General features: G+C 55.2%; 1 protein-coding gene across 2 annotated transcripts in view; it reads right to left on the bottom strand.

The window, feature by feature from the left end:
- Positions 1 to 26,184, bottom strand: part of LOC113205001 (TNF receptor-associated factor 4) — an 89,430-nt gene that overhangs the window by 19,790 nt on the left and 43,456 nt on the right. For both annotated transcript variants that reach the window (XM_052265008.1, XM_052265009.1), the window contains one exon: positions 15,908 to 15,976. In XM_052265008.1, coding sequence (XP_052120968.1) covers positions 15,908 to 15,940 — 33 coding nt within the window. In that variant the 5' untranslated portion in view covers positions 15,941 to 15,976. The remainder of the gene's footprint in view (positions 1 to 15,907; positions 15,977 to 26,184) is intronic.

Raw genomic sequence — 26,184 nt, forward strand, 5'->3', positions numbered from 1 at the left:
TCCCTCCTCCGGGCATCTCCCCCTCCCCCCCTCAGCTCCCCGGACCCTCCCAGATGTCCGTCTCCACCCCAATGGGTCCTGCAGGGAGGGTCAGGTTTCAACATCCGCCACTAATACACATTGCACAGGGGCTCCGCGGCGGACGATATGTCCCCCGGAAGTGAGTCCATTGACGGGAAACACAACTTACTTACTGTTGTTGTTGTTGTGGGAGAGAGGAGAATGTTTATCGACAAGACCTGGCTGCTGATGAAAAATCCATACATAATACATGATGCGTGTTTCTGCTCCTCAGGTGTGCTGTACAGTACAGTATACGTGGCAAGGAGCGGCAGCTACCGAAGAGAGACAGAAAGAAAGCGAGAGAGACACGTGAGGTTCGCATACGCGGTCAAGTTTCAGCCAGTTCTCGTTCCGGTGTGCAGGTTAGGATTTTATTCCTCGGAAACACGCGCATCGCACGGTGCTTTACGGTGAAAATGCAGGAGCTGAAAACTCGGCCCGAAAACAAAACCGCTACCTGACCTCAAATTACACAAAATATAAGCAAGGGAAGGAGTAAGAATCTCATATAAACCCTGACCTTACCCAAACTAAATGGTGACGACGTGACCCAACCCGTCCGAGACACGTGTACCTCTGCCCTACAGCTGACGCAATCACAACTAAAACCTGAGCAAACAGAAAGAGGGAAGGGAAGGGGGGGCATAGAGCGTCTGTAAACCCGTCTGCACGCCGGGCAGGGCGCTTTACAGCCCAGCCATCCTTGACCTTGCGGGGCGATGCGGCGGGCAGCAGTATACATACAAATATGTCCCTGCTCGGGACTCGCGACATAAAGCCTATACGGTTTTTCGCACGCGGGGCCCGTCCGTGAGGCAATACAAACAGGACAAGCACACACGACGACACAATATTTCAAGTCTTTTGAGCCGGCAGTCGTTGGCACCACCACCGCCGGGCTGTTGTGAGTCGGGCTACTGCTGCGGACCTCACATCATTGCCCGGGCATTGCAACACCGGTAGCGGTGGTCGTGCCGTGATGTGTGTGTGTGAGTGAGAGAGAGAGAAAGGGCGCGTGTGGCCGTGCGGTCGGGCTGCAAAGGGCGAGGGAGGGAGAGAGACGGAGATAGGTAGACAGAAAATGATAGATGTGCAACAAACACTGTCCATTCCAGTCCATTCAGCCGTATGAAGGAGGTTCCGGCCGCATCCCTTCTTATTGCAATGTCCGGCCTTCCTTCGCCCGGTCCGAAACACACGGCAACACATTCCCGCTCCAGCCTGGCTCCAGCCGACCGGACAGCAGACGGCAGAGAGGTAGACAATGCCGCACACCTCAGACGTGTTCGGACAGGTCGGTCACCGCGTCCCCGACCAGAGCCACGCCTGTTGCCACAACTTTGCGCGCACCTTCTGTGTGCTTCAGTAAAGCTTTTCTATATGTATTCTATCTACTTATTTCAGTGCAAATTGCCTACTCATCTGGCCTCAAGGGCGTAGGGCTATGATGCCCCCCCCCCCCTTCCCCTTGGGTATACGCCCGTATGGCTTTTACACTTTGACATTGGTACGCAAGAGCGCTTTCTAAATCGTTCGGCTCGGTATGGTGCGGTGTAGGGCGGGGGAGAAAGAGAGAGAGAAACACTCGCCGGCCCGCCCCACTCCGCGAGGGCGACAGGGATGTCAGCAGGGCCCCCCCTTTTGCTTTATGCATGCAGCGAGCAGGGGGAATTACCTGCAGGGGGATATAGTTGTGGGAGAGGGCATAGCGGCGCGAGACACCTGTGCTGACACACTGCCCCCGCACGATACCAACAGTAAAGTACACTCTCAGCAATCCGCCGCCGGCCCCGTGTCTGTTGTTGCCATAGCGCGGTTCCAGGAAAATATATAAAGCGGGGGTTAGCGTGCCCGTCTGGTGGTGGTGGTGTGTGTCCAGCATGGGCCGCAGCTGCAAGGCCTGCTTGCGATTATAATACCAATAGCGAGAGTGATAACAACCAACAAAAACAGGAATAGGAAACAATACACCGGCAAAATGCCTTTCTGGCCTCCTTTGATTAGCGGAGCAACATCTGGCGCGGCGACACAAGTCCTATCCCCAGGGCCCGGTGCAGGCGCGCAGCCCGGCCGTGTGGCCTGCACGTGTTGCCGTGTTCCTCTTAGCACCTCGCCAGGCCCGGGCTGGGCACCGCCAGGGCACCGCTACGCAGCCGCTGCAGCTGTTGCTGACTACGGCCGGGGTTTTATAGGGGCGGTGGCATTGTGCGAGGCGATGGCCTTCCCGATAAGGGGCGGGGGTTCCTTCTTGATTCGTCGATGGGGTTATTCCCTTGCCGGGGTGAACTCTGTGTGTGTGTGTGTGTGTGTGTATTTGGGTCGGGAGCAAACTAACTTACTCCACCCAACAGGGGCATCTCGTAAGTTCGGATTGTGACCTTTTCTCCTCAACACTGTCTGTGCCTGTACTATACATACACAGAAAAAGACAACACACTTTCGGGGACGATTTTTTCGTGAGACTTTCTACGAGACATTTGGATATTACCTACACATTATTTTATTTCTTTAGCACTGACCCCCGCCAACAGTCTGTGATCAGGCTTCTCGTTTTCCCTCGGACGCGGTGACGTCGTCGGGGGGCTTAAGCCGTGAGGTAAGCCCCTCTGATAGGCCTATCTCGTTCGATGCGCCACACTTTCGCTGCCTGATGGCTACCTTAGTGTCATTACTTTTTTCTTCGGTATCTTTAGGCCCTACACAACACAATGCTTCACATAACCTCACTTTCACTGTCTGTTGCTGCCGCCCCCTGCCCTGCATTCATGCTGTGCGCTACGCAATTTTTCATGCGACCAAAGCACTATTATTCCACCTAATAAATGCGCTCGCCGGAACAACTCCAGGTACACTAAAGTTTATACATTTTAAAAGAGTCTTTTGGCTGACCGCTTCTAATAATCGTAGAAGGCGTTCACAAACGCCCGAACATAGTTTCGTGAAATTTCTCGCGAAATATCTACGATTCCCCATTGGTTTGGCCACGGGCTACGGAACTGATGGGAAGTTTTAGAGTTAGAAAAAAACTCAAGCAAGAGAAAGAAACAGCGCGGAAAGTCAGCCAGCGCAGCAACTCGAACAGGGAAGAGAGTAACGTATTGCAGTAACAAGAGAGGAAGGTGGTTAGGGGTGACAAGTTGGCGAAATGACCCTCGTTATAATGAGCGAGAGAGACGCGACGACGACACAGCTACTTTGTGGAGGAGGCATTAATGGACACCAGACACGCTATCGATAATGACGGGCAGAACGGAGCCAGAGCGTCGGGGCGACGAACGATGCCGCCGATTGAGCGACGCCCGAACGACGCTGAGGTGGGTGATTAATGCACATAACAGCGAAGGTTCATGTAGCCGCGGACCCATCAGCAGCAGCCAGCAGCAACGAGATGCAGGAGCAAATGTTTTTGTTGTTTCCAAGATTATTTGTCATTGACCTTTTTTTCCCCCGCCGTCGCAGTCGTCGAGGAGGCGAAAATGACGCACAGTGATGATCACGGGCGGATAGGCCTTGATAATGCGAAGGGGGAAAAGAAAGAGAGAGGTGGGCAGATAAAGGGAGAGGAGGGAAGGAGGATGGCAGGAGCCGAGGAGTTTTCCAAAAGGCTGCGAGACGGAGTACGCAGAAAAACTTATCGCGATATATCTGGCGGCGGCCGGGCGGCGGCGGCCGAGGGCGACAACGACAACGCTGCTGTTGCCCACCTTCTCAAACAAGGGCCTCCTTGCTTCTGAGTGCGCAGCGGCTCGACCCCAAAACAGGCGCCCGCACCGGCCCGCACTGGGTGCTTCGTCCCGGAGCAACGATTGTTTGCTGTTCTGCGAGCAACAAGAATTTTACAGCAAGGCGGGACGATTATAGATCTGACAAAAACAGTTTTCCTGGAGTTCCAGGAGGCTAACATTTCATACTGTGGAAGTTGAACCGCAGTTTCACGATTTCACTGATAAACTAAATGGTGTGTTTCTCTCTTCAGCTCTTTAAAGTGTGCAACTGCCAGTTGAACACTTCCAAGTGTGCAACACCGTTGTGCACTTGTATGATGTGCCCAACTCTCCAGTTGCACACTTCTCCGCCACGAGGAAGCTAACTTTGTATCTAGGTTTCGGGACAAAATCTCCTGCTCCGAGAAGAAAAATTTTTCTCGGTTGCGTTCCTATCTTGGTGCGATGGCAGATGGGTCGCCAGAGCCTGGACGATATGGTCGCCTGGCGGGCGGGCGCGCAAGGTTTGCACGCTCCTACGCGCCGACCATAAATACATCCATAACACACAAAACTCTCCCGAGGCGACTTAGGGCGCGCTGCATTCTCCATCTATCTTCGCGAGCGCGTCCTTTCAAAGGGCGCGGCTCTGTCTCTGTCGCACACACGAGGCATGCGGGGGCGAAGGGATCCGGGTCAACCCCCGGCCCTCGGCATGCCCAGGGCGATGGTCAGTCATTTGGCAAAAGTTCCCCTCCCATCTTCCAGGGGCCAGCTGGAAGGGCAGCGGTAACAAAAGGGACTATGGCGCGCGCGCGTGTGTGTGTGTGTGTGTGTGTGTGAGGGCGCAGGGTCGAGTGCGGGGAGGGGCTCGGCGATCATAAAGGCCCCAAGATGTTGGCCACAAGACTCCGCGAGGAGGAGCAGCCGTTTTGCCATCAAGAAAGGCAACAAAGTCCCACACGTGCCCATGCCGCGCACGTCAAACGACGCCAACGGAAACGGTGTGACATTTATCGCCGATTTAGAAAGATAAGATTGTTGGTCACCAGGTGGCGTTGGTCACCAGTGCGTTGCGTTAGCAAACCAGAGCACTTAAGTGCGTCGATTTTGGCAAGAGAGGGAAGTGTTTGAATATTCAGAGTTAGTTTAGATAACGAGATGGTTCGTTTCGCTCTCCTTCGTTTTTCTTCAAAGGCGGTCGCCGACTTCCAGCACCCGCACCCGCGTGTCGCTCCCAGGTCCCGCCCCTGGCTTTCAATTGCAGTTTTGGGGGCGGGGCGGGGCGGGCCGGTCGGTGCACCTTCCGACATGTCGCCCTCTTTAGTCTCGAGTGCTTCATTGATCCGCATCCATTCATTTCCTCACGTGCTCGGCTCCATCGGAAGACGGAGAGGAAGAAGAAGAGGGAGAGCAGAAGGACGTCGTCGAGGGGGCGGTGACAGGTGACATTGGTCACGGCCTTGCGGATCACTCGCATGCGAGAGGAATGTTGCCGAGCAGTCGTACGTTTGCAATATTTGCATAGGCCATTCGCGTTCAGCGAGAGTGAGCGAGAGGGAGAGAGAGAGGGGGGAGGGGGAAGAGAGGGGAGAGAAAAATTATGAATGGGATTGCGAATCAATCACTGAGCGTGCCGTGTGCATAGACCGATTGTTTGAAGCGCGACAAGTGAGCCTGAGAGAGAGAAAGAGAGTGTGAGAGAGAGTGAGAGAGAGAGCAGTGTCAACGACAGGGAGAGGACGTCACCAAACGCTTCCCAGCAGCAGACCAAGGACACTGAAGGGGTCCGTCTCGTCTCACACGAGGATCACGCGGGAGATGGATGGGGCAGCCCGGAGCGACAGCAGAAAGGGTTGCCGAGACAACCACTTTAGCGCGTTACCAGCTGATTGCGTTTGGCGTGTCTCTCTGATCTCCACGACGTCGACTATTATCGTCTTTGGAATCGAATCGAAACACCATGCGACCAACTGCTTCCGATTACTATTGCGATACTGCCCTACGCAAGTCGGTGCCTGCCTGCTGGTCCATTGACAGCCTCCCACGGTTCCGAGCCCCTCCCCGTCCCGCCACCGACCGTCCCCGAGCACAGGTGTTGTGTCTGGACCAAACAGGTCGAGTCCTGCCCGCAGCCCGTCGATACGCAGCCAGCAGCCTGCCGAAGGTGACTCCGGAGAACTCATCCTCCCCCAATAAGACGGGGACCCCGTCAACGCAACTGGCGCGGGCCGGGGCGAGAGTTACGGGGGTCGTCGAGGGTGGGTAATGAGAATAGGGCACGCACCAGTACCACCTGGTGATTAGGGTCCCGAGACGGCGGGTCCGGCCGGCCCGACCTGAGCCCTAGGGATGCTGCCTTACCTGTCCGAGCCTGCACCACGCGCCGCGGAGGGTTGCGGGCGGGGAGGGGGTGGCGCGGGCACCGGTCCAGACCTGCTGTTGTGTCGCGACACACGGCTATGTGGCGGCACTGGACATGTGTGTGCGTGCGTGCCCCCAGCAGGACTCTGAGACTTGCCAAGATTGTGTGCGCAAGAGAGAGACGAAACAGGTGCCTCTGCGGGTGAGTGTCCCCGTCCTTGCCCCGCCGGCGGGAGGGACTGGTATGGAGACTTGAGCGCACGGTGGGACCAGAGGGCCGCTGCTGCTGGCTCGCGCCAACTTCTGCAAGGGTTACTTCACTACAACGACGCGGGATCGCGTACCTGAACTACTTTACCTAGGAGTTGTTGGTTTGACCACCAGACGCAACGGGCCCGCCAGCCGTTTCGCTCTTTCCCCCGACCTGCAGCGATGGATCTGCTCATTTCATCATCCGAGGATGGTCCCAGCCTGCCCTGCTGCAAACTTTTGGCAGACAATCTGCGCGCTGTCTCAGACGCCTCAGACCCAGCGCGGGCGATGAAGATACACGCACCCAAAACAATAAAAATCAGATCCTTGCTAATCAGTTTTTGTGGGCCGATATTTTAAATAACGGCTAAAACATGAAACGCGTCACTTCTTTTTTGGCGTGTAGTAAGGTCACGCTTGCGAAAGGGGGAGAGAGAGAGGCTTGGACATTCATTCTGGACCGAAAGGTGCACCGAGCAGGTAAGTCCAAAGAAAGCCAGTCGGGCCAACATGCACGCACAGGTCAAGTCGTGAGCGGGGCGTGCCGCTCTCCCGGGGCGGAGCCGGGCCAGAGCAGCCGGCAAAGGAGTCTAAAGCGCGCGCTCGTGCCCTCATCTTTCACCAAAAGTCGCGCAGTCCAGATGGAAAACAGATGCGGTGGCCGCAAGCAATCAAAGAAGACAGGCCCACCTCCTAAGATCTATCTGAGGAAATAAGAAAAATGAAAGAGAAGCTCGAGAGAGAAACCGTTAAAAACCGGAGGAGGGGTTTAGCAGATTTTGAATTGTTTGTGATAGCTACCTCTTTTCTTTGTAAGCTTTCTATAAAGATGCTCGAACAAAAGTTTGCAACTATTTCGCAAAGTTTCGTCCCTGCCATGGTCAGAGAACTGTTAGACAAGATTCTTTTTCCTCGACATCCGCTTTTTGGGTATGATACTCATCGTAGATACCGCACCACTAGGGTACGAATGAAAATTTACCCCGATCGGTCGACCGTTGCGTGAGTTGCGTGGCTTCGCTTTCTCACGTTTCTCTCCGCACTCATTTTTACCAACCACCCCTCGGGAGAGCACGACCGATACACACACCGATTTATCATTGCCGTGTTCTTTGCGAACCCTGCACGAGGTCCGACCGAGTCATCGTCTCCGCCGCCAGGTCCCCGCAGAGGTCCCCACCGCGCCACGCCTCCGACGACGGGCTTATCAATGGCGAGTGCGGCGGGGGGAGGGGCCCCGAGCGGAAGTCAAATAAATACGCGAGAGATACGGGGGTCAGTCGCGCCCCGCCACGCCCCGCTGCTTGACACTACGGGTCGCGTGGTGCGGCGCGGGGAGCGGGCCGTGTGTGTCGAATTGCAGGAGGAGGGGTGGGGAAGAAAGGAGATGCATTCACGCATATTTCTGCGCTTCATTCATTCACACACGGCCGCCGTATGTCGTCGAGTGACAGGGCGGGGCACCCCCCCCCCCTCCCTTTTTTCCTCCTGGTCTCCTCGTGGTTCCAAGCAATTCGAATTTTCCCCCCTTTGGACCAAATTTGCCACGACCGCAAAAAGGCACGCATACGTTTCGTTGTGATTTTCTATATCCCCCCTGGATGCTTTTGCGAAACCGTTAGGGATGTTAGTTTTTTTGTTTTGTAAGACCTAGGGAGTGCAAAATGTGCTTCCATCCATTTTTTTCCTTTCAGAAAGCAGAACAATTTTAGTGTATTTCTGCATCTATGTATTATTCGATGTATTCATTTTTTTTTCAGGTTCGCGGACCTGATGCGGAATGCGAAACGGTCAGCGGAGGCGCAGCTCTGCAGCAGGTCACATAAGTGCATGTGGATTTATGGCCAATCTACATTGTGCGTCGACATGAGAGAACTAGCGAGAAGGGGGGAGGGGGGGGGGGGGGGGGGGGGGGGGGGGGGGGTCAGTAAAGATGAAAGAGCGTCGATATGAAAATCAATCGGTGACTGCCGCTACCTAGTTCGCGCTCACGTGCTTGTCCCATTCGTCTCTTCTAGGCGGAGGCGTGGTCCGCGGTCGCGCTGCCGATCGTAAGGCGAGCTTCGCGGGAGTCAAATAAGTATACCCGCGGAGTATTTGGTACAGGATACACGTAATATCCGGTACGCCATACGGCGAGTGATTAGCAATAAGGCAAAGCAGCCAGTGTTCACAAAGATAAACTAAAGCAAAATAATTCAAATACGATTTCATAAAATTTTAATTTTTCTAATTGGAGAATTATATGTTTTTGAAATGCTACAGCAAGAATTGTCATTACCCGATTTTACCACAGACGTGAGCATAATAAAATGACAGAAATTAAACCACACCCTAATTAATTTTTCATTGGCATTAGTAAAGTAAAGCACGCTTTGCTTCTCCCGCTGACGCGTCCCGCGCGCACGCCTAAGCATTTTCTGTATTTCATCGTCCTCGGCTTTTTGGGTTGTAATCACAGAGAGTGAAGTCAACTGGTGCGGCAGACGAATCCATTACGCGAGAAGAGAGGAAAAAGGGGTTTGAAAGGAGAGGAGAGGATGAAGAAGGGGGGGGGGGGGGCTAGGCAGCACCCGGCACACGTGCACACCGCTGCTGTGGGAGGGGCACATCACGACTGGGGGCGGGGCGAGGCGGGGCGAGGCGGGGCGCGCAGAGCACGCAGCACTCATCCTCACACCTGCCGCCGTTATAATACTACTGCAGCAACGGAGGCTGCCGAATGCAGCAGAGGCTGGCAGAGGCCACCCCCAAGGCTGGCCGCGTCCTGTATACTGCAGGAGCAGCAGCAGCACAACGGCAAGATGATGTGCACATATTCAAAACAACAATAAAACAACCGCACAGCCCTATAAAGAGAACAGAAAAAAATATATCGCCCGTACATTACAAATAAGGAGCTTATAATGTATACCTTCGCGGCACAACAATTTGCGAAACCCAAATGACATGCAGGTGGTGTGTCGCTCGTAAAGCCCCTCGCGAGCGTCCCATCTGCTCGTGGGGAGGGGGGTGGTGCTCCGGCATAAGGAGACGACGCGGGTCGCGCGGCGCGTAGCGTTGGAGCCTGTTGTGGGCGCGCGTAGAGTGGATGGAGGTAGTACTACTCTACTCGACGGTTGTTATACTGCACACGCTCCAGGGCGTTGCCACCACGGCGCCGCTGCCTCAGCGGCGGCGGCGGCGGCAGCAGCAGCTGCAGCAGCGAGGGCCGAACCATGGGAGAGACGTGCTCTGTCATGAGCCCCCTCCCCCCCCCTTCCTCTCTTCCTCCTGCCCCTTAACCCTTTCGTTTTCCGCACCTGCCCCGCCGCGCGCGGCCGCGCCTCGCCACGGGCTGGGGCCAGGCTGTATCCTCGCTGCAGGCAAGGTAGCCCCCCCTCCCCCCAACCACTACTCTATACGAAAGAAAAACAACACCATGAGCGGTGCATGAGCAAGTCGCGGTCGCCCACACACACACAGCAGCAGTGGCTGGACCCGCCTGTGCGTGTGAGAGAGACGGGCTCTGCACTTCGCGTCCCCGTCCGCGTGTCCTGCTATGAGCAAACGCGTCGTCGTGTCGCCACGCGCGGCCCGCCGAGCGCGCGCAACAAGACGGCCGGGAAATGAATTTAGATAAATCAAATCAGGGCTCTATCAGGCTGTCATATGGGCGGGCGTTATTATACCGCGCCGATTAGCGACCACGATATCAGACGGGCTCAGCCCGACCGACCGAACGACTGACTGATCAATAACTGGGCCCCTCAACACCCACACTAAACCCTCATACATTATGTTGTGCAAAAGGACGTGTAAGAGGTCAGCCACAGTGATGCACAACTTTTCATACATCTAAGTCTACGTCCGCTATGCAAAAAATTTGTGCTTATGTACAAACATTTTCATTGTAATGCACAACGATTCATTATGGAGAGCGCGACTTTTACCAGCATGTCTTTAGTTTTCGACGTGCCATGTCAGTAATTAACAATTACAAGACGCAAAGTCATTTAAAAATAATTAGTGGAAAATCAACGAAAACTTTTGTTTGGACAGCTGACTGGAGGAATAGAATTTGTGCACTGTAAAAATAGTGGGTACTATAGTCGAAAAATGTAGCACCAAATTATCTTACCAAAAATCATTCTTATCTAGCAAGTTTTCTGTCAGTGTGGGATGCACGCTGCTGGATGCACGCGCCCCGTGCTACGCACGTACGCGCGCGCACACACAGACACACTCGCATCCATCAGTCTGCCCGGGGGCGATGCGAGCAGGGCAGGGGCGCCCGCGGGGTGAGGGCAGGCGGTGCGCGGGGGGTAATTGATACTACTGTTCCAGCGGTGCAGCAGCAGCAGCGCGAGCGCGGGGCGTGGCTGCGGGGGTACGGCGGCGTGGGGCAGGGGGCAGGCACAGGCCCCGGGGCAGAACCGGGCAGGGCCGGGCAGAGCGGCGCTAACCACGCGGGCCGCCGCGCTCCGCGCTGATGTGACCGGGCGATACAGTAATAGCAGTGGCAAAGCGAGATGCATGATGCTGTGCAGAGATGGACCCCGGCGCCCACCTCTCTCTCTCTCTCTCTAGCACCCAAGCTTGCTGGGCCAGCCTGCTCGCTCGCACTAATTCTATAGCGAATGCAAGCCGAACTTCATCCCAGCCAAGCAGGTCTTTGTTTATAAAGTCTCTCACTGCCCTCTCTTTCCCTCTCTCTCTCACACACAGACACACAGTCTCTCTCACACACGGGCGGCCCGTCGGTCGGTGAAGAAGCAAATCAGTCGAGTCGATCATGAGGGAGAAGAGCTTTCGGAAAAAGGAACAAAACACACACGCACACAGACATGTTACACTATGTGGGTCAATCAAGACCGTACAGTCTTCATGACGGGTACTCATGTCGTTGAGGAGAGAGGAGGGGGGGGGGGGGACTGGATGGGCGAGTTGGATTTGGGGGAGGGGAAGGGGGCAGGTGGAAACTTAGAGAGCATGGGGGGATGTGACATAGAGATTGTTTAAATAATAAGGAGAGGGGGGAGGGTGACTAACGACTGTGGAGGCAGTCATAAAAACATTTAAGTACGCTCAGTTGCACCAACACCTAAAATCAGCCATGGGTTCAAAAACTGGGTGGCAGCTGCTCGACTCCGGGTACACAATTTTTTCCCACCCTGCTTGATGCACACTCCTTTAATTGATCCCAGAGATAGAAAGCGACACCGCGTGCAGACAGTCGGACGGGCGGACGGACGGACCACGTGGCCGAGCGCGCGCGTCCAGCACCGCCCGCGGACACAAAGCGACGCTTGATCATATATATACACAAGGAGCGCTGCCTATTACCATCATTATCACGAGCGCCATCGCGATCACCAGCCTCCCCGCTTTATCCCTTCGACACCTCTAAGGGCGGACGTGCGCAGAGGCCAGGCGGATGCGCTGTTGTGACGCGCGTGATTAGGATTTCGGATGGGAAAGGATCAGAGAGGGATCTTTTCATCGCACGAGGATCAGCCGCGGCAGAACGGCTCACTAAAGTCGTCGTCCTAATCCCCGGCCGGGCAAGCACGCGCGAGTGGGGGATAGGGAGCACTGTGCTACCAGCCATACCGGCAGTTTCAAGCTGCTTGATTAAAAGACTAGAAAAGTTTCATTATCTTCTAAAGATGGAAATGTGGATATGTTTTAGAGCGACGCCCATTCGCGTGTGGCTCACTTTGTCGCTGTAAAAAGTCGCAAAGCGTCCTCAAAACCTTGTCGTCGAGTTGGGCCCCCGCGGGCGGTGTGTGACCGTCACGGCCGCGGCAGCCAGAGATGCACCTCGAGGGAATAACAAGCGAGGCGAGACAATGGATTCGTTGACCGCGTTTTTAATGGTTCTGACAAAAGAGTCGCGGCGCCGCGGCGGCCGCGCGCTCCTCTTCTCTGCGCCCGCGTTATAATCTCGAACCGGAATCGGAGGGCCCCGCGAGAGACGGCAGGCAGAGCAAGTGAGAGACGGAGCGAGAGACGGAGAACAGTGAGAGACGCGCTCGGGCCGCCGAGAGGCTATGGCCGCCGGCCCCGCCTGCGCCGTATTGGCCCCGAAGATAAAAATCTTAATTTATGCGCAGCAACTCATCCTCTTTCACAAAGGGCATAACACGCACCACACATAGCGCACTGTCAAGTTCAAGGGCACGGCAAAAAAAAAAGAATGTACATGTATAAAACATGAATCTGTCAGCATCAGTTAGGAGCAAATAAAACTGAAACGCCCACGCTGCGAAATAATTGGTAAGAGTGGCCTGTCCCTGCCAACTTACAGACACGGAGCGGGAGAATTCGTGAAGGGGGAGTTGACATAAATGTAGGCTAGGAATGAGACTCGAGCAATCAGAGAAAGAAGACATGAAATTCGACTTTTCCGGTCGGCATAACACACACACAGACTTGTCCGACATGCATGCATGATAGTCACGTGATGTCCTGTCCACCGGAAGTGAGGCAGCAAAGTCAAGTGCTAAACCGCCCGTACGTCTCTCTCTCTCTTTCTGTGTCGCTCATCTCTCCGTCTCTCCCTCTCCCTCTCTCTTCCTTGAGCCTGGGAACCTAAACTGCAGCCGAGCGCCCAAGACAACAACTGCAGGCTCTGCGGCCCTCGGCTGTCCGCGTGGGCGTCGAGTGGCGGTGCGGGGTGTGGCACGGCGGGGCGCGCGGCGCTAGAGGTGCTAGGGATCGGTCATCCGGAGCCAGCTCATGCGCGAAACATGGCCGCGATCCGTGTGAGTGAGTGAGGGGCGTCAGCGCTGAGAGCGGTGCTGGGAGGAAGTGGATAACTCACTGCACATATGGGGACACATGGCACGTCGATCCTGGATGCAAACGTACGGGACTGCGAATACCATATACATTTTGAACGGAACTTTGACAGGAGGAAGGTTCGTGCACGACACTCTGATAAATCAATCAATACGTTCAACCGATCTTCTAAATGGCCGACTATATGGATGGACAGAGTTTGAACAACAGCAGCAAGTGTGTACCTCTGCACACTTGCTCACTTGCAAGTTTTTACCTAACGTGCAAACACCCGATTTATCAGTGCATTTTTCGTTTCCTGCTCATTTCATTATTTACGCACTCGTGTGAGTTGTGCGTGAGAAATGCTAGCGGTATTACCAGTAGCGGCCGTCGCTTGGGTAGGTAGGTGACACTCTCGCACACACAAACACGCACGCGCGGGGCTGCGACACCTCGTCTCATGCATGTATTCCTGTGTGCTCAAGGTGCGGGAGCGGTCTGAGCAGCCACGTTCCAGGAAAGATTTGGCTTCTTTCGGTGAGAAAAAAGAGCTCTCGTATCGTCCTTTTTCACCGTCTCCATCCGTTCTGCGTCTTCCTCTTCACGTTCCTCTCCTGATTCGCCCCCCTTGTACTTCCTCTACCCTGATCTCAGGTTTGGGCCTTCCCGGCCTTCCCCTACCCATCCGATATCAACATTTCGAATGTACAGCGATAAAACCACCACCCCTGACTTGCGCGAGGGATCACTCACTCACTCACTCACAATAAAACTGAACGTAAGTTGTTGAAACTCACACCACGTCTGTTTGGAGCCTATAGAACTGAACCGCGTAGGAGAAACAGGATAATTGAATTGGATTTGAGTCATAAAGCTTCTAGTGCCCCTTGCAGGACCTTGCCCCCTTCCCCTCTCTTTCTCGCATGGGTCACGAACCTCTCCCTCCAGTCGCCTCCTCGACAACACAGGCTACCTCGACGATAGCCCGGCACCAAAAGAGATTTACACCAAACAACCAAAACGAGATTGACTAAAGCACCAAAAGGACCACCATCCGTCAAATCGACGCCCGTGAGTGAATCAAAGCGCTGCCACCACGAGGCCTTTTGTCGCCCGTCTAACTGCTGCCACGGGGGGTCCCATAAAAGAGGGCTGCCCATGAGAAAGGCCCTTTTAGTTTACTGGGTCCAGGCTATAGTACTGAGTGCCGCATATGACTACTCACACAATTTTCCACATCAACTATTTTCCGCTATCTGTAATACAATTATTATTTTACAATGATAATAATTACCTTTCTTGTGTCTCATTTACATACTGTAATAATAGTGGTACCTTAAAACACAAAGGGCGCATGACAGCAGCGCGGTTTGAACCGTGGCGCGCGAACAAACGAGACTGACAAGCAGCCATCAGATGTGTCATTGATACAGCGGCGGTGACGACGCACTCCGATGCGATAGTTATTGTGTTGTCTCACGCTACAACAAACGCCCATGTCCCCGTGATGAGTGCGAGAGGGATGGCAGCACTAGGAACACCCCCGGCGCGCGCTAGAGAGAGAGAGAGAGAGAGAGAGAGAGAGAGAGAGAGAGAGAGAGAGAGAAAGAGAGAGACTGCAGCAGGAGATAAATCGTTGGGACGCGCTGCTGCAGTCCGCCAAGGGTCAGCGCGGGGCAGCAGCAGGGTCATCAGCTGCAGAGCTGCTCAAAACTTGAGTAGTAAGCTATAAAATGTACAGTAAGGATGTAAAGAATAGAATGAAATGAAATATATTATCTACGCAGTTTATGCAGTTCACTAGACGATCCAGGATCACGACGGTACTCAGCACTGGAAAGTCCCTTTCGGTTGTGTCAGTGATCAGTGATCATCGAGCCGTACGAGATCAGCAGCGACGAGAGCTAAGCACCGACTGACAAAATGGAGAAGCGACAGATACAGAACGCGGCGCCGACGGTGGCGGCAGGCCCACGTATCTCCCGCGGCCGAAGAGGTCAAGTTACGACAGTGTTGTACTGCAGCGAGCAAAGCGGCAACAAGCCTGCTCGCTCGGCCCTTCAACGACTAGAAAAGAAGAACCAGAAGCAGGCAGCTCGTGCCAGCCAAATATATTTTTCCTCGGTTCAAATTAGTAGTGGTTCTTCTAGTTTCGGGGCGCGCAGCGGCGCAGCGCAGCGCGGGGCCCATGTCGGGAGATTTCACGGCGCGTCGGGCGCAGCGCGCGGTGCACCCGCCGTGGCCGCCGACCCGCGGGGGCCGGCACGAAGCCAGCACTGGATCAATAATGCTGCAGAAGGACAGAGATCAGCTCGAGTTTGATATGCCAAGGAAGAGACAGACTGCTTTTCTTGGACATTCTGCAGCGCGGATTCGTCTCATCAAATTTAAAAACAGAATTATTCCGTGTGTTTGTTGTAACGCTTGCGCTCTCAGCCGGCCCCTGCTGCAGCCATCCTTTCCTCTCCGACGTGGAGTAATGGCCGTATCAAGCAGACGCGCACCCAATGTGCTCCGCTGGGTGAGCCACTGAGCGAGAGGGGCCGGCTGCGAGGAAGAGAGAGAGAGAGAGAGAGAGAGAGAGAGAGAGAGAGAGAGAGAGAGAACGTGTAGGGGCTTCTGGAACTGGTGCGGTGGTTCCTTATCAGCCACGTGGGTCCTCAACGCGTCGCGGAAGCAGTGTAGCTAACGCAACGTAACGAACGGACGATACAGTAACACACATACCAACAAAATTCGAAGAAAATGGTTGCACTTACCTCTCCGGATCCCCCGCGCGCAGCGTGCTCCATTTGGGCCAACGACCTTAATGTGGCTGGATTGGACCCCTGCGGCAGATATTAAACACAACACCCAATAAATATACGCCCTCACCACCAACTGAATCCAAAAGAAGAAAAAAAAAGGTAAAGTCGCGCGATAAATAAGACAAATAATAGATCACTAACGTATACGACTCGTAAGGAGAATAAAACGAATACACTTTTGGAGAAGAGGAGACAGAAGAAGAGGCAAGGAAGGCTTCATACCTAATGGACTTTATTTGTTACACGAAAAAGTAAGGAGCGTCCTCAGGGTGCCCCCCAGACAACTTTTAGGGCCGTCCTCCACTGGTAAAACAAGTGTTTAATTTTGCACGTCAATTGACGTCTAAGTTCAAGTGTGCATTTTCTCGACACTTTGTGGTGTCTAACTATGTTATACGTCAATTGGTGTTTAACTTTCGACACTTCCGAAACGTATAGCAGCTGCACACCATATGTTTCCCTATTGACAGCATAGAGCTGTGTGTGTCCAAGTGTGCAGAATTTAAACGTTTACAAAACGTCTAAAATTTGCACACCACGCAAGTGTGCAACTTGAGTTAAACACCATGTAATATGCAAAATCACAACTTGCACACGTTGGTGTGCAAATATTGCACACTTGTTTTACCAGTGTCCTAACCGAGTTACCACTATCTCGAGACTCCTTCGCACATAGTGACGTTATGTATGCACGCACGCGGCCTTGCGAGGACTCCGCTGCAGCCTGCAGCAGCCACTGACCGCTCATTAGGGAAGGTCGCGGCAACGTCACGACCACACACACACACACACACACACACACACACACACACACACACACACACACACACACAGGCGCCCGCCACTCTCATGCTAGTCGTTGTTCGCGGCTTGGCTGTCAACGGGCAATTAATGCCACTCGTTACGACATTTGAAGCTTTGCAAGAAGCGGCCGCCGCGGCCCGTGAGAGAATGAGACACAGTGCGAGCGGCGCGAATGAGAGTGCAAGAGAGAGAGAGGAGGAGGAGGGGGGGGGGGGTCTGCAACCGCATGCCGCGGGGGCGGAGTGCTCTCCGGCCCAAAGGCTTATCGCTCGAGAATAGAGTCATCAGCATACGTCAGCCGCGCGCGCCTTGTTGCTACCGGAGAGCAGGCTGCTATGGCTGGAAGGGGTAAAAAGGCTCGATATAATGTAATAATATAACGAGCAAACTGCATGCAAATTGACCGCGAGAGCGTCGTATATAAATCAGACTGTCGCGTGGGCGACCATCAGGGACCGTCCCGCCTAATAGGCCCCACTGGATGCGCCGACGGCGGGACCCTGGAGACCCCCCCCTGGAACTGGCGCGAGGAGGGCAAGTTGCGTGGATTTACATTCGTTGTTTCCCTAGAGTCTGTCCAGTTCCAGTCCTCGTCGTCCCTGTCAAATCCGCTAGCGATGTCCCGGGCCCCGTCACCATGCCCAAATACGGCAGGAAATACTCGTAAAAAAGTGTGAAACTCAATCTCACGGCGCGGGGACTTCCCTCGGGGGGTCGTCCAAGCTGGCAGCGTGTGGGCTGGCACACCTGTATGTATGGTGGAGACTCGACCTCCTTGGACCGGGAGGGAGGTTGGGAGAGGTCACCTTTACGGCAGCTAATTCCTCCCCCCCCCCCCTTCTCTCTCTCTCTCTCTCTCTCTCTCTCTCTCTCTCTCTCTCTCTCTCTCTCTCTCTTGACGAATGATTCGTCGTCTGTCATACAAGCAACCCGAGCAATTGGGCGGTTGTGATCGTGATGTAACTCCACCGCTGATTCCCTCTAGCCCCCTGCGGCCCCCTTCTCTTCGACCCTCTCTCACACACAGACGTGTGCACACACAAACACACGCGCGCAGCCTGTGCTTAATTTTCCCGCCGCTTTGCTTTGCGCCCACGCACTTTATGCGTCCATTATCCCTGCAGCGGACAACAACTTCACATTACACAGACACAGTCGGCGCGGCCACACCCTTTCACTATTGCGCCAAATTCATCAAGCCATCACCCGCACGCACCCACACCCACCACAAGGCTTTGCAACGAAACCTACCCGGCGTAAGAAACATGAGCGGAAATATTTAAACGGTGCAAGGCACACGCGCCGCTTTGCTCGCGTCATGTGTTTGTGAATACGTTTTGACAGATAATGTCCCATCCCATCAGTACAATTTTCGTCCTTCCTTTCTCTCACGACTCAAGAGACGAGCGCGTACGAAGGAAAGACGTGCGTGTACGATCGCACCCACGTACGTACACACACACAGTCACCTGTACGTAATCTCGGAGGTACTCATTAAAAGCGAATTAGCGCCCGGGCCTCCTCATTGATTGTTATTACTCGTTGCAGTGAGGCTGCTCTGCGTAAAACGCACCTCACACTGCATTTTACTGCCCTCCCCTTCCCTCCCTCCCTCTCTCTCATTTCACCGAAACGACGTCGACAAACTCATAACTTAAAAAGTCCACCGGTAAAGCCGAACGCCTATGCTCCGTGGCCGGAACGGAGTAAACACTTGGGCCCTCGGGGCAGGATGGGAGGAGTCTCGGCCCTGCAGCCGGCCTGCAGGCCTCTGCCCTCTGCTCCGCGCACCTCGCCCCCGGCGTCAGACGGCTCCCTGCGGAGAGGCCCCGCCCGGGCCCCAGGCCCCGCCGGGCAGGGCACCCACGACTGCTTAGGGTGCCCTATGCGTCCGCTGGGCGGGCCAGGCCGGGGCCGCCGGGGCCCTCGGCCCTTCACCTCCCCGAGGGCCTTGGGAGCGAATACGACTGACTGCCGCAGAGGTCCGTCCCGTTCCCATGGTATGGGCGGAGCGTTTGTGCCCTCGGGCGACGCGAGGGGCGGCTGCGGCGGGGGCCCGGCCGGGGGCGGGCACTGAGGGGCGGGCCGGGGGCGTTGCGAGGCGCGCTCGGGGGCGGCCCGGTCGAAGTGCACCGGACTGGAAGGCCGTTAAAATGGGCCGCAAAGGGCGGGTTAAAGAGGTAGGGCGTTGCCGTACTGTTGCATTATGGGTAATGAACGAAAATGTGAAACGGCAATCAGAATCAGAGGGGATTAGGAGGGGGAAAAAAGAAAGAGAACGAAACTGACGCCGAGAGAAGGTAACCTGCCGATAGGCCTGCTGACTTGAGAGTATTGTAATATGAATACGAAACATTTCACGAAGGGGCATCTTGATCCGCCCAGTGCGAGAGGTTGCGGCTCCCACAATAATGTTATTCGCAAATGTTTGCCTTGTTTTATGGGACGGATGGATGGATACACTTTTCAATTCGGCTTCCCATGGCCGTCGCCGCCCGTCCGTCCGTCCCGTCTCCGGTTGGTGGTGCCGTCGCCGCATCGCGCCGTCAAACGTCGGCCGCGCTATTTGCATAAGGAATCAAGACGTTTCCGAGAAGGCGCCGCGCGCTGCTGGGATCGACCCGCGAGTGGGACGTCGCGACCTTATCGAAACAAGAAGGCGGGCGCCAAAAACAAACAGACTGATGCCACCTCATCGTTATTTCCTTATCAAAAACTTTTAGACGCCGTTATTATGTGGCGAGACACCTGGGAAAGCACAGAGCCTCGCGATGCCCTAATGGATCCCTGGAAATGTTTTAATTGTGTCCAAATGCGGGGTGCGCTGGGCTGCGCCAAGCTCCCCAGCACCGCGGGGCCGCGCAGCGGGGGTCCTCTCTCTCTCCGGGGGGCTGCGCCAGGGTTGCGCCGGGACTGCGTCGGGGCTGCTCCAGGACCCCAAGGCCCTCAGGGTAAATACCGCTGCGGTGCCGAAAGGGTAGCCCGGCCAGGGGCCGCTCCCCACCTGTCATGTCCAGGGCGACCGCAGCAGGGACCAGACACGGGAGGCTGGCTGGCGTCGCCGCCTCGCAAGTGTGTGTGTGTGTCCCGTGTGTGTATCGCTCTCATGATATCACGCACTATCCCACACAAGATCTTTCCAACAGATTGAGCCGCGCTTTTTACTTTATGAAAGCAACGACGACTGCCTAGAAAGCCAAATAAAACAGAAATGCTGCTCTATGGGCCGCGCATCACCGAAAACACCCCGATTGAGCACCCCGAAAATAATCGTGTGTCTCCCTCCCGTTTCGCCGCAGCATCGCGTGCGTGATACTCTCTTTCCCTCTTTATAATGGGCAAAGTGTAGGGTCTCTTGCCTCTGCCCCACTCAATCATGGGGTGAGCGTTCCCGAAACCGATAATACACCCAAAAATACCACCAAACTTTTTATTTCCGACGACGATCGAGAGCGATGAGCCAGCCCACCCTTTCGTTCGGCGCGGAGGGTATTTATCGGAGGAATTTGAGTTGTCCCCGCCGTGTCTCTGGGCCTCTTTCTCTGCTTCACACACACACTCCATGGAGTTTAATTGAGGGGGGCCGTTTCTTGACATATTCGGATCGTTGGTCGATCTGGTGACACGGTAATTTGGAGACAAGTTTGTTGTTAGTCATCCCACCAGCGCGCGACACACACACACACACACACACACACAGAGTCCCGCATGGTACGGCGGTACGCACGCAGCCAAGGCGCAAGTAGGCGAAAAATGACGGCATACATATCCTTTGCAAAGGACACTTGCGATGTATATCTGCGTGTAATAACGCCCCTTTCACCGGCGAGCCTGCTCGCTGCTGCTCGCTCGGCGCCACACCCCGCCGCGCTACCGTGGGACCCCAGCGCGAGGGACCCGACGGCGGCGTGCCATTCGCGCGAGGAAGTCGTACAGTACCCGGCCGAGCGGAAACAGTCATCCGCGCCAAAGGAGCAGACGACGCACCGCGCCCAGCCCATCGGCCAGGCCAGCTTGCTTATTGGCCATTTATGAGAAGTCCTAGACCATACACTAAGTGTGCTCGCCGCCGTCGTCACTCCAGCTCGACGGGGAGGCGTTCCGACCACTATTTGGCTTAATTAGTCGAGAGCGGGTGCGAGAAAAAATACATCAGCATGTAAGGAAGGGCGGTTCGCATATGGTTTACATTTTCCCTTCATTCTTGCATTTTTCTGTTTTGTCAAAGCGATACAACGCGAGCAATAAAAAGTGGAATTCGCGGTGACTATACGGGAAGGAGGGATCGTTAGCCACCTCGCGCGCTGATGCAACCCCGTGCATGGTGTGACCCCGCACGACACCCTGTCAACCCCCACTGCATGTGTGTGTGAGCAGCGCCCGGATGACCGTCCGTTGTGCAATACGGCTATCTTGTCCACGCCATGCGGCATGCAAAGGAAGCGCGCGGGGAGGGTCGCCGTTGGTATGCTCGGAGCGTACCGGACGGGTTCACCGCCGGGGAGAGAGAGGGGGGGAGGGGGGGGGGCAAAGGTGAGGCCATGGAACAACAAAGCCACCAGCCACACCAGGTACGCCGCGTCTATATTCGCACGATAATTTCAATTCGTGTCGCGTCTGCGGGCTGCGTTCGAACGAGCGCACAAGTCCGTCGCGATGATGCTCGCTGCGCGGGGAGGCGGCGGACGACCGCTTATCCGGAAGCATCGGGGCAGCGCGGCGCGTCCCCGCCGAACTGAAGCGGTATGAATCACCCAACGGTCGTCAAATCGGCCCGCTCGATCGCCCAACAAGCAGACATATACTGCAAGGATTAATGACGTTTGCGAAGCCAAACGCGCCCAGGAAAACATTTCCGAAGTGTGAAAACAGACACACGCGGGCGCTATAAGCACGGAGCCGGCCGGGTCGCCTAGGGCGATGGTTCTGCGAGATTAAAACATGATGACATACCGGCCGACTATACAATGATAATCATCCCAAAGGCCGACAGTCAGGGCCGACGCCTCGCCGGCCGGGGGATTACTCTCCGCCGGTGCTTCCATTTCTTCACGGCGGCGGGAAAAAAACAGACAAAAGGCAAAGGAATCGACATTCACGTTTCCTAAAACGTGATGCGCTCGCGCCGCCGCCGCCAACACATTGCAATCCGCGCTGCAATTACCGCACGCTGCCCCCGGGGCCCGGGTGTAATTGCAAGGTGCCGCGTGTCATCTTGCAGCCGCCGCCGCCGCCGGGGCTCCTCGCATTCAAACTTCCCCCCGCGCCGTTTGCTAATTCATTACTGCATACAAACTACATGAGGCGGGCCTGTCGAAATTGCTCGTGGAATCATGTCACCTGGGAAGGAAGATGAGCAGTATATGATGCAACGAAAACGTGGACGAAAACGTGAGGCATTGTAAAAGCGACACACACGTGGGTAACGCCACACAGAAATGTTCCCCCCCTTGAGGAAAGACAAAGGGACATCATCCCGAATCATCATCAGTCTGGCGCCGCGGTTGCACCGCCCTCTGCAGTCCATAAAGGTCGTCACAACAACAGCACACAAGGTCGAGGCGGTGGGTCCCGAGCCGAGCTGTCATGCTCCAAGTCTGCACTTGGTCGACCATGACATTGGAACAATGGGTCCACGTCGGGCGCCATCGGGCAACGCGAAGCAACGCCGCGCTCGTCTCATCTACGTTGAGAAACATTGCTCTCTCTCTGTCCGTTGCCCTCACGCAGGGCTGTAATACAACGGTGACGCAAGACTTGACGTTGGCGTGGATGATTGCTCGAGGTGAGGTGAATCGACCGACTGCCGATTTTCAATGCGCGCCGCTAGAAAGAGAAAGGTGTCAACAGCCGCGAGCTAGGCGTGAGAAAGTAGCGTGTCAGCTGTTGGCGGCGCCTTCCTGTCTACGAGGTGATACGATGGGGTCATCGAGTGGAGATCACAACAGTACTTGTTAAGCGTTAATGCAAAGAAAGTATATTGAGAGAGCAATAAAAATAATCGCCATCATTGTTGTCTTATTAAATGACGGCTCGCATCATAATGAAGAGAAAGCCCCGACGGAGAAAACTACGACATCTTCACAGCGATGGCTGCGACAGTATGTTAGTCACGACCTCTCCTCTTCACGGTAGTACGACGAGTATGTGTTGTTGTTTTTGCTGTGCAACAACGTTTATTACCCTCACTGGTTCTACAAGCCGGACGCAAAAAACTCACACCATTGCCAGTGCACGCACCACGCACCTCGCGCACGCACACAATCTAACGTTAAACAGGTTCAAGATCTCCTACCTCCACAATAGCAAGTGCCATTATTAAGAAACTCCTTCCGCGCAAATCGGAGACAAATTCGGAACAGTGCGTTCAAGTCTCCTGGTGGATGCGTGCCTTCCGGACGACAAGGACGATAACTCACGCCAAACGTCGCCTCGTCGGCGTCTCGTAAAAGGCAATAAGACCGCGCATTGGCCACAGTTCACCTGACGATGAGTCGCCCGACAAATAACACACAAGCAGAGCGCGCTCCCAGTCAAACGGGGCCGCCGCCGCCTCGGAAACAAAGGAGGGTCGCACGGCGCGGGGGGCCGGGCCGGCCGGGGGTAAGGGATTCGCCACAAACACACCGGAACACCAGCAGGGCCCTTACACACACACACACACACACACACACACACACACAGCCGTAATAATCCGATCACACCCACTTAGGGCTTCTCCCAACGGCCTGAGAGACAAAACAAGCCGGAGCGAAACCATTTCGAGTCAATAATGAAGAGGGTTGCGCCGGCATTCACCTGCAGGTTATCTCTCTCGCTGCGTGTGCTTCGGCGACCCCGCAAGACACAAAAGAGTGAGATAGTTTCCTTTCGATTCGCCGCGGGATGCTCTGCTAATAAAGGGCGGCGACGCGATGCGTATCGCTTCAAAAACGTACTACTGTGGGACTGTCTGTGCATTCCCCGACATAGCCGAGCATTAAGCTCACAGTCGATAACATCCTCCTGTTTCGATATAATTGGTCCGGCCCCGCGCTGCCTATGATCCATCCCCCCGCATAACTCGAACAACTCGAAGCGACTCGAACGCATTCTCGGCGGAGATTGGTGTCGCCCTCATCCTCTGAATATCAACACGAATCCCGCGCAGCTATGCGTGTTCCCTGAAAACGAGATATTGATAAGTTTACAATTATTTCTGTCGTGTCAGAGGTGTCGTCTCCATTCGAAATGACGGGGCCTCTGGGCATCCGAGTCTCGTGCTGTTAGGGTGGGACTAATCAGTGTACGATGTGGCAGGAGCACTTGTCAGTGGGACGGTTCGTTTTACACTGATTGGGAAGGTAATCATCGCTATGCTCTGTTTGAGAGTGGTTAGGTGTCGGCCGGAGGTACTATTTTTCAATAGGGTTAAAAGCGACACCATATTGTAGGTAACGTGCCTCGCCTCTGTGTGAGGGAGTGTGTGCGTGCAATGCCATGGAGATCCCTTGATCCTGGTCTCGGTGTTCGGATCAGGTTCGCAGTGGTCTAAAGCTATCCGCTCTCCATTTCATGTCTGATGTGAAGCGTGGGCTCTGACGAGGTACGCCAGCGAGGAACCGCAACACGCCGTCTTTGTCACACCCGATCGCAGAGAGGGCCGGAGTGCACTGGAGGCAGAGAGGCAGCAACGCCTATCCAGAGTATCCGCTTCCGAATGCAAGCTGCCAAACCCCAAACCTGCTGTGCCGGTTCTATGCAAAAGCACTCGACGGAGAATAAATCGTGCAAGACCGAGATTGCGTCTTGATAGTCTCTCACTCAGGGATGAGTGGCATGGATGTGGGTTACAGGTCGGCTGAGTCCGCCTGCTAGTGTAGTGATAACGTCAATTCCCCACCCATACGGAACGTGATGACGAACTTCCAGTAATGACACACAAATGACAAAAATATTATTCTCTTTTTTGTTTCTACGAGAAATCCTTTCATTGCGTGCTTCCAAATCACTTTCAAGACTACAGGCGAGTTGATCCGGAGAACGCATTAGCCCTTTGGGGGGCACTATGGTGGCCGAGCCGGGGCCGGGCCGCGCGCGCTGGCAGGTATATAACGAGGGAAGACAGCTCGGACAATGTCACGGTGTTCCCTCACGGTAACGCATGGGCCTGACACGTTGATAAAGCGTGACAAAGTAGAGTACTGCGGGGTCCCGTGGGCCGCGCGAGGGCCCCGGGGCGCGCTCTGGCCCGCGGGGGGTCCCCGGGACCCCGAGCAGCGCGTGGGGGCACGCCGGGGCACACACGGGCCATCCGAAATAAAAGGGGGTTTATTAGTTTTGTTACGGGCGAGCAGAGGGGGCTCAATACGGTCGCGGTGATCGATGCAGCGCGCGTTATCGGGGCGCATCTCCGATTTAGGGCCAGATACAAGGGCGATAAGGGCTCGGCATAATCACATGCAAATCGAGGCGCGCACTACACACTCTGAGACAAGGCCCGGGCGCATGTCCACTTCGGGCTGAATTTGAAAGGGAAACAGGGCCACAGAGGCGACGCGACGGCCAGGTTTAGGAATGTTCAATAATAAAACACGGGCCGGGGCGACGGCTTTCGGGGAAGCTTTACTGCCGCTTGTCCGTCATCAAAATGGGCATCGGGCATCGCCTCTCGCCGCCGCGGCGGCGGGCGCGCGACGCACCGCCCGGGTCGAGTCCAGGGCGTCGTCGCTCGCGCGCCAGCCTCGCGCTCTCCTTGTCGCTCCGCAGGACCAACGGCGTCGCCCGCACCGAAGGGACAGACAGGAGAGAGGGAGAAAGAGGTGCCCGGCGGTCCTCTGGTCCTCCCCGAAAGGAGTTCCGTTTCGAGGAAAGCAGCCGCCGCCGCGCCGCGCGTTCCAAATGGAGTGTTTATTGACGACGGCGCGGGCACCGATCTTATCCGACAGGAATTTACGGAGAGCAATACGGCACGGTAAAACCGCCTCACACGGCCGCGGACGACAACTCTCGAGAAAAACCTGGCAAGACCCAAAGAAGGCTTAAAATTTAAAAAAATCAACCCAATAAATGCCTTGAAGCATTTAGCACACAGTGTGGGAGAGAGTTCAGAGATAATGATGGTTATCGAGCAACAAGTCCAGTCTGATCTACATCCAGCGATAACTGGCAACGCTTTCTGGGATCGACGCCACCTGTCCGCGAAATGCACCGTGCGGGCTTGCGCTGGCAGGGCGCCCAGTCACGGGGGGTCAGGGGTCACCGTAGCGGGAGGCGAGAAAATCGCTCTGGGCTGCGCAGGGCGTGGTACTGTGTGTGTATGGGATGGAGGGAGAGCGAGAGAGGGAGAGAGAGAGAGAGAGGGAGAGAGAGAGGGGAACCCCGGTGCGAGTCCTGGAATCATGTGGAGGCTCCGGCTTAGCTCGCGCCCTGGGCCCTGGAGCGCG

The sequence above is a fragment of the Frankliniella occidentalis genome, unplaced genomic scaffold (genome assembly GCF_000697945.3).
Source record: "Frankliniella occidentalis isolate FOCC.00 unplaced genomic scaffold, Focc_3.1 Scaffold23, whole genome shotgun sequence".
In the NCBI taxonomy this organism is placed as follows: Eukaryota; Metazoa; Arthropoda; class Insecta; order Thysanoptera; family Thripidae; genus Frankliniella; species Frankliniella occidentalis.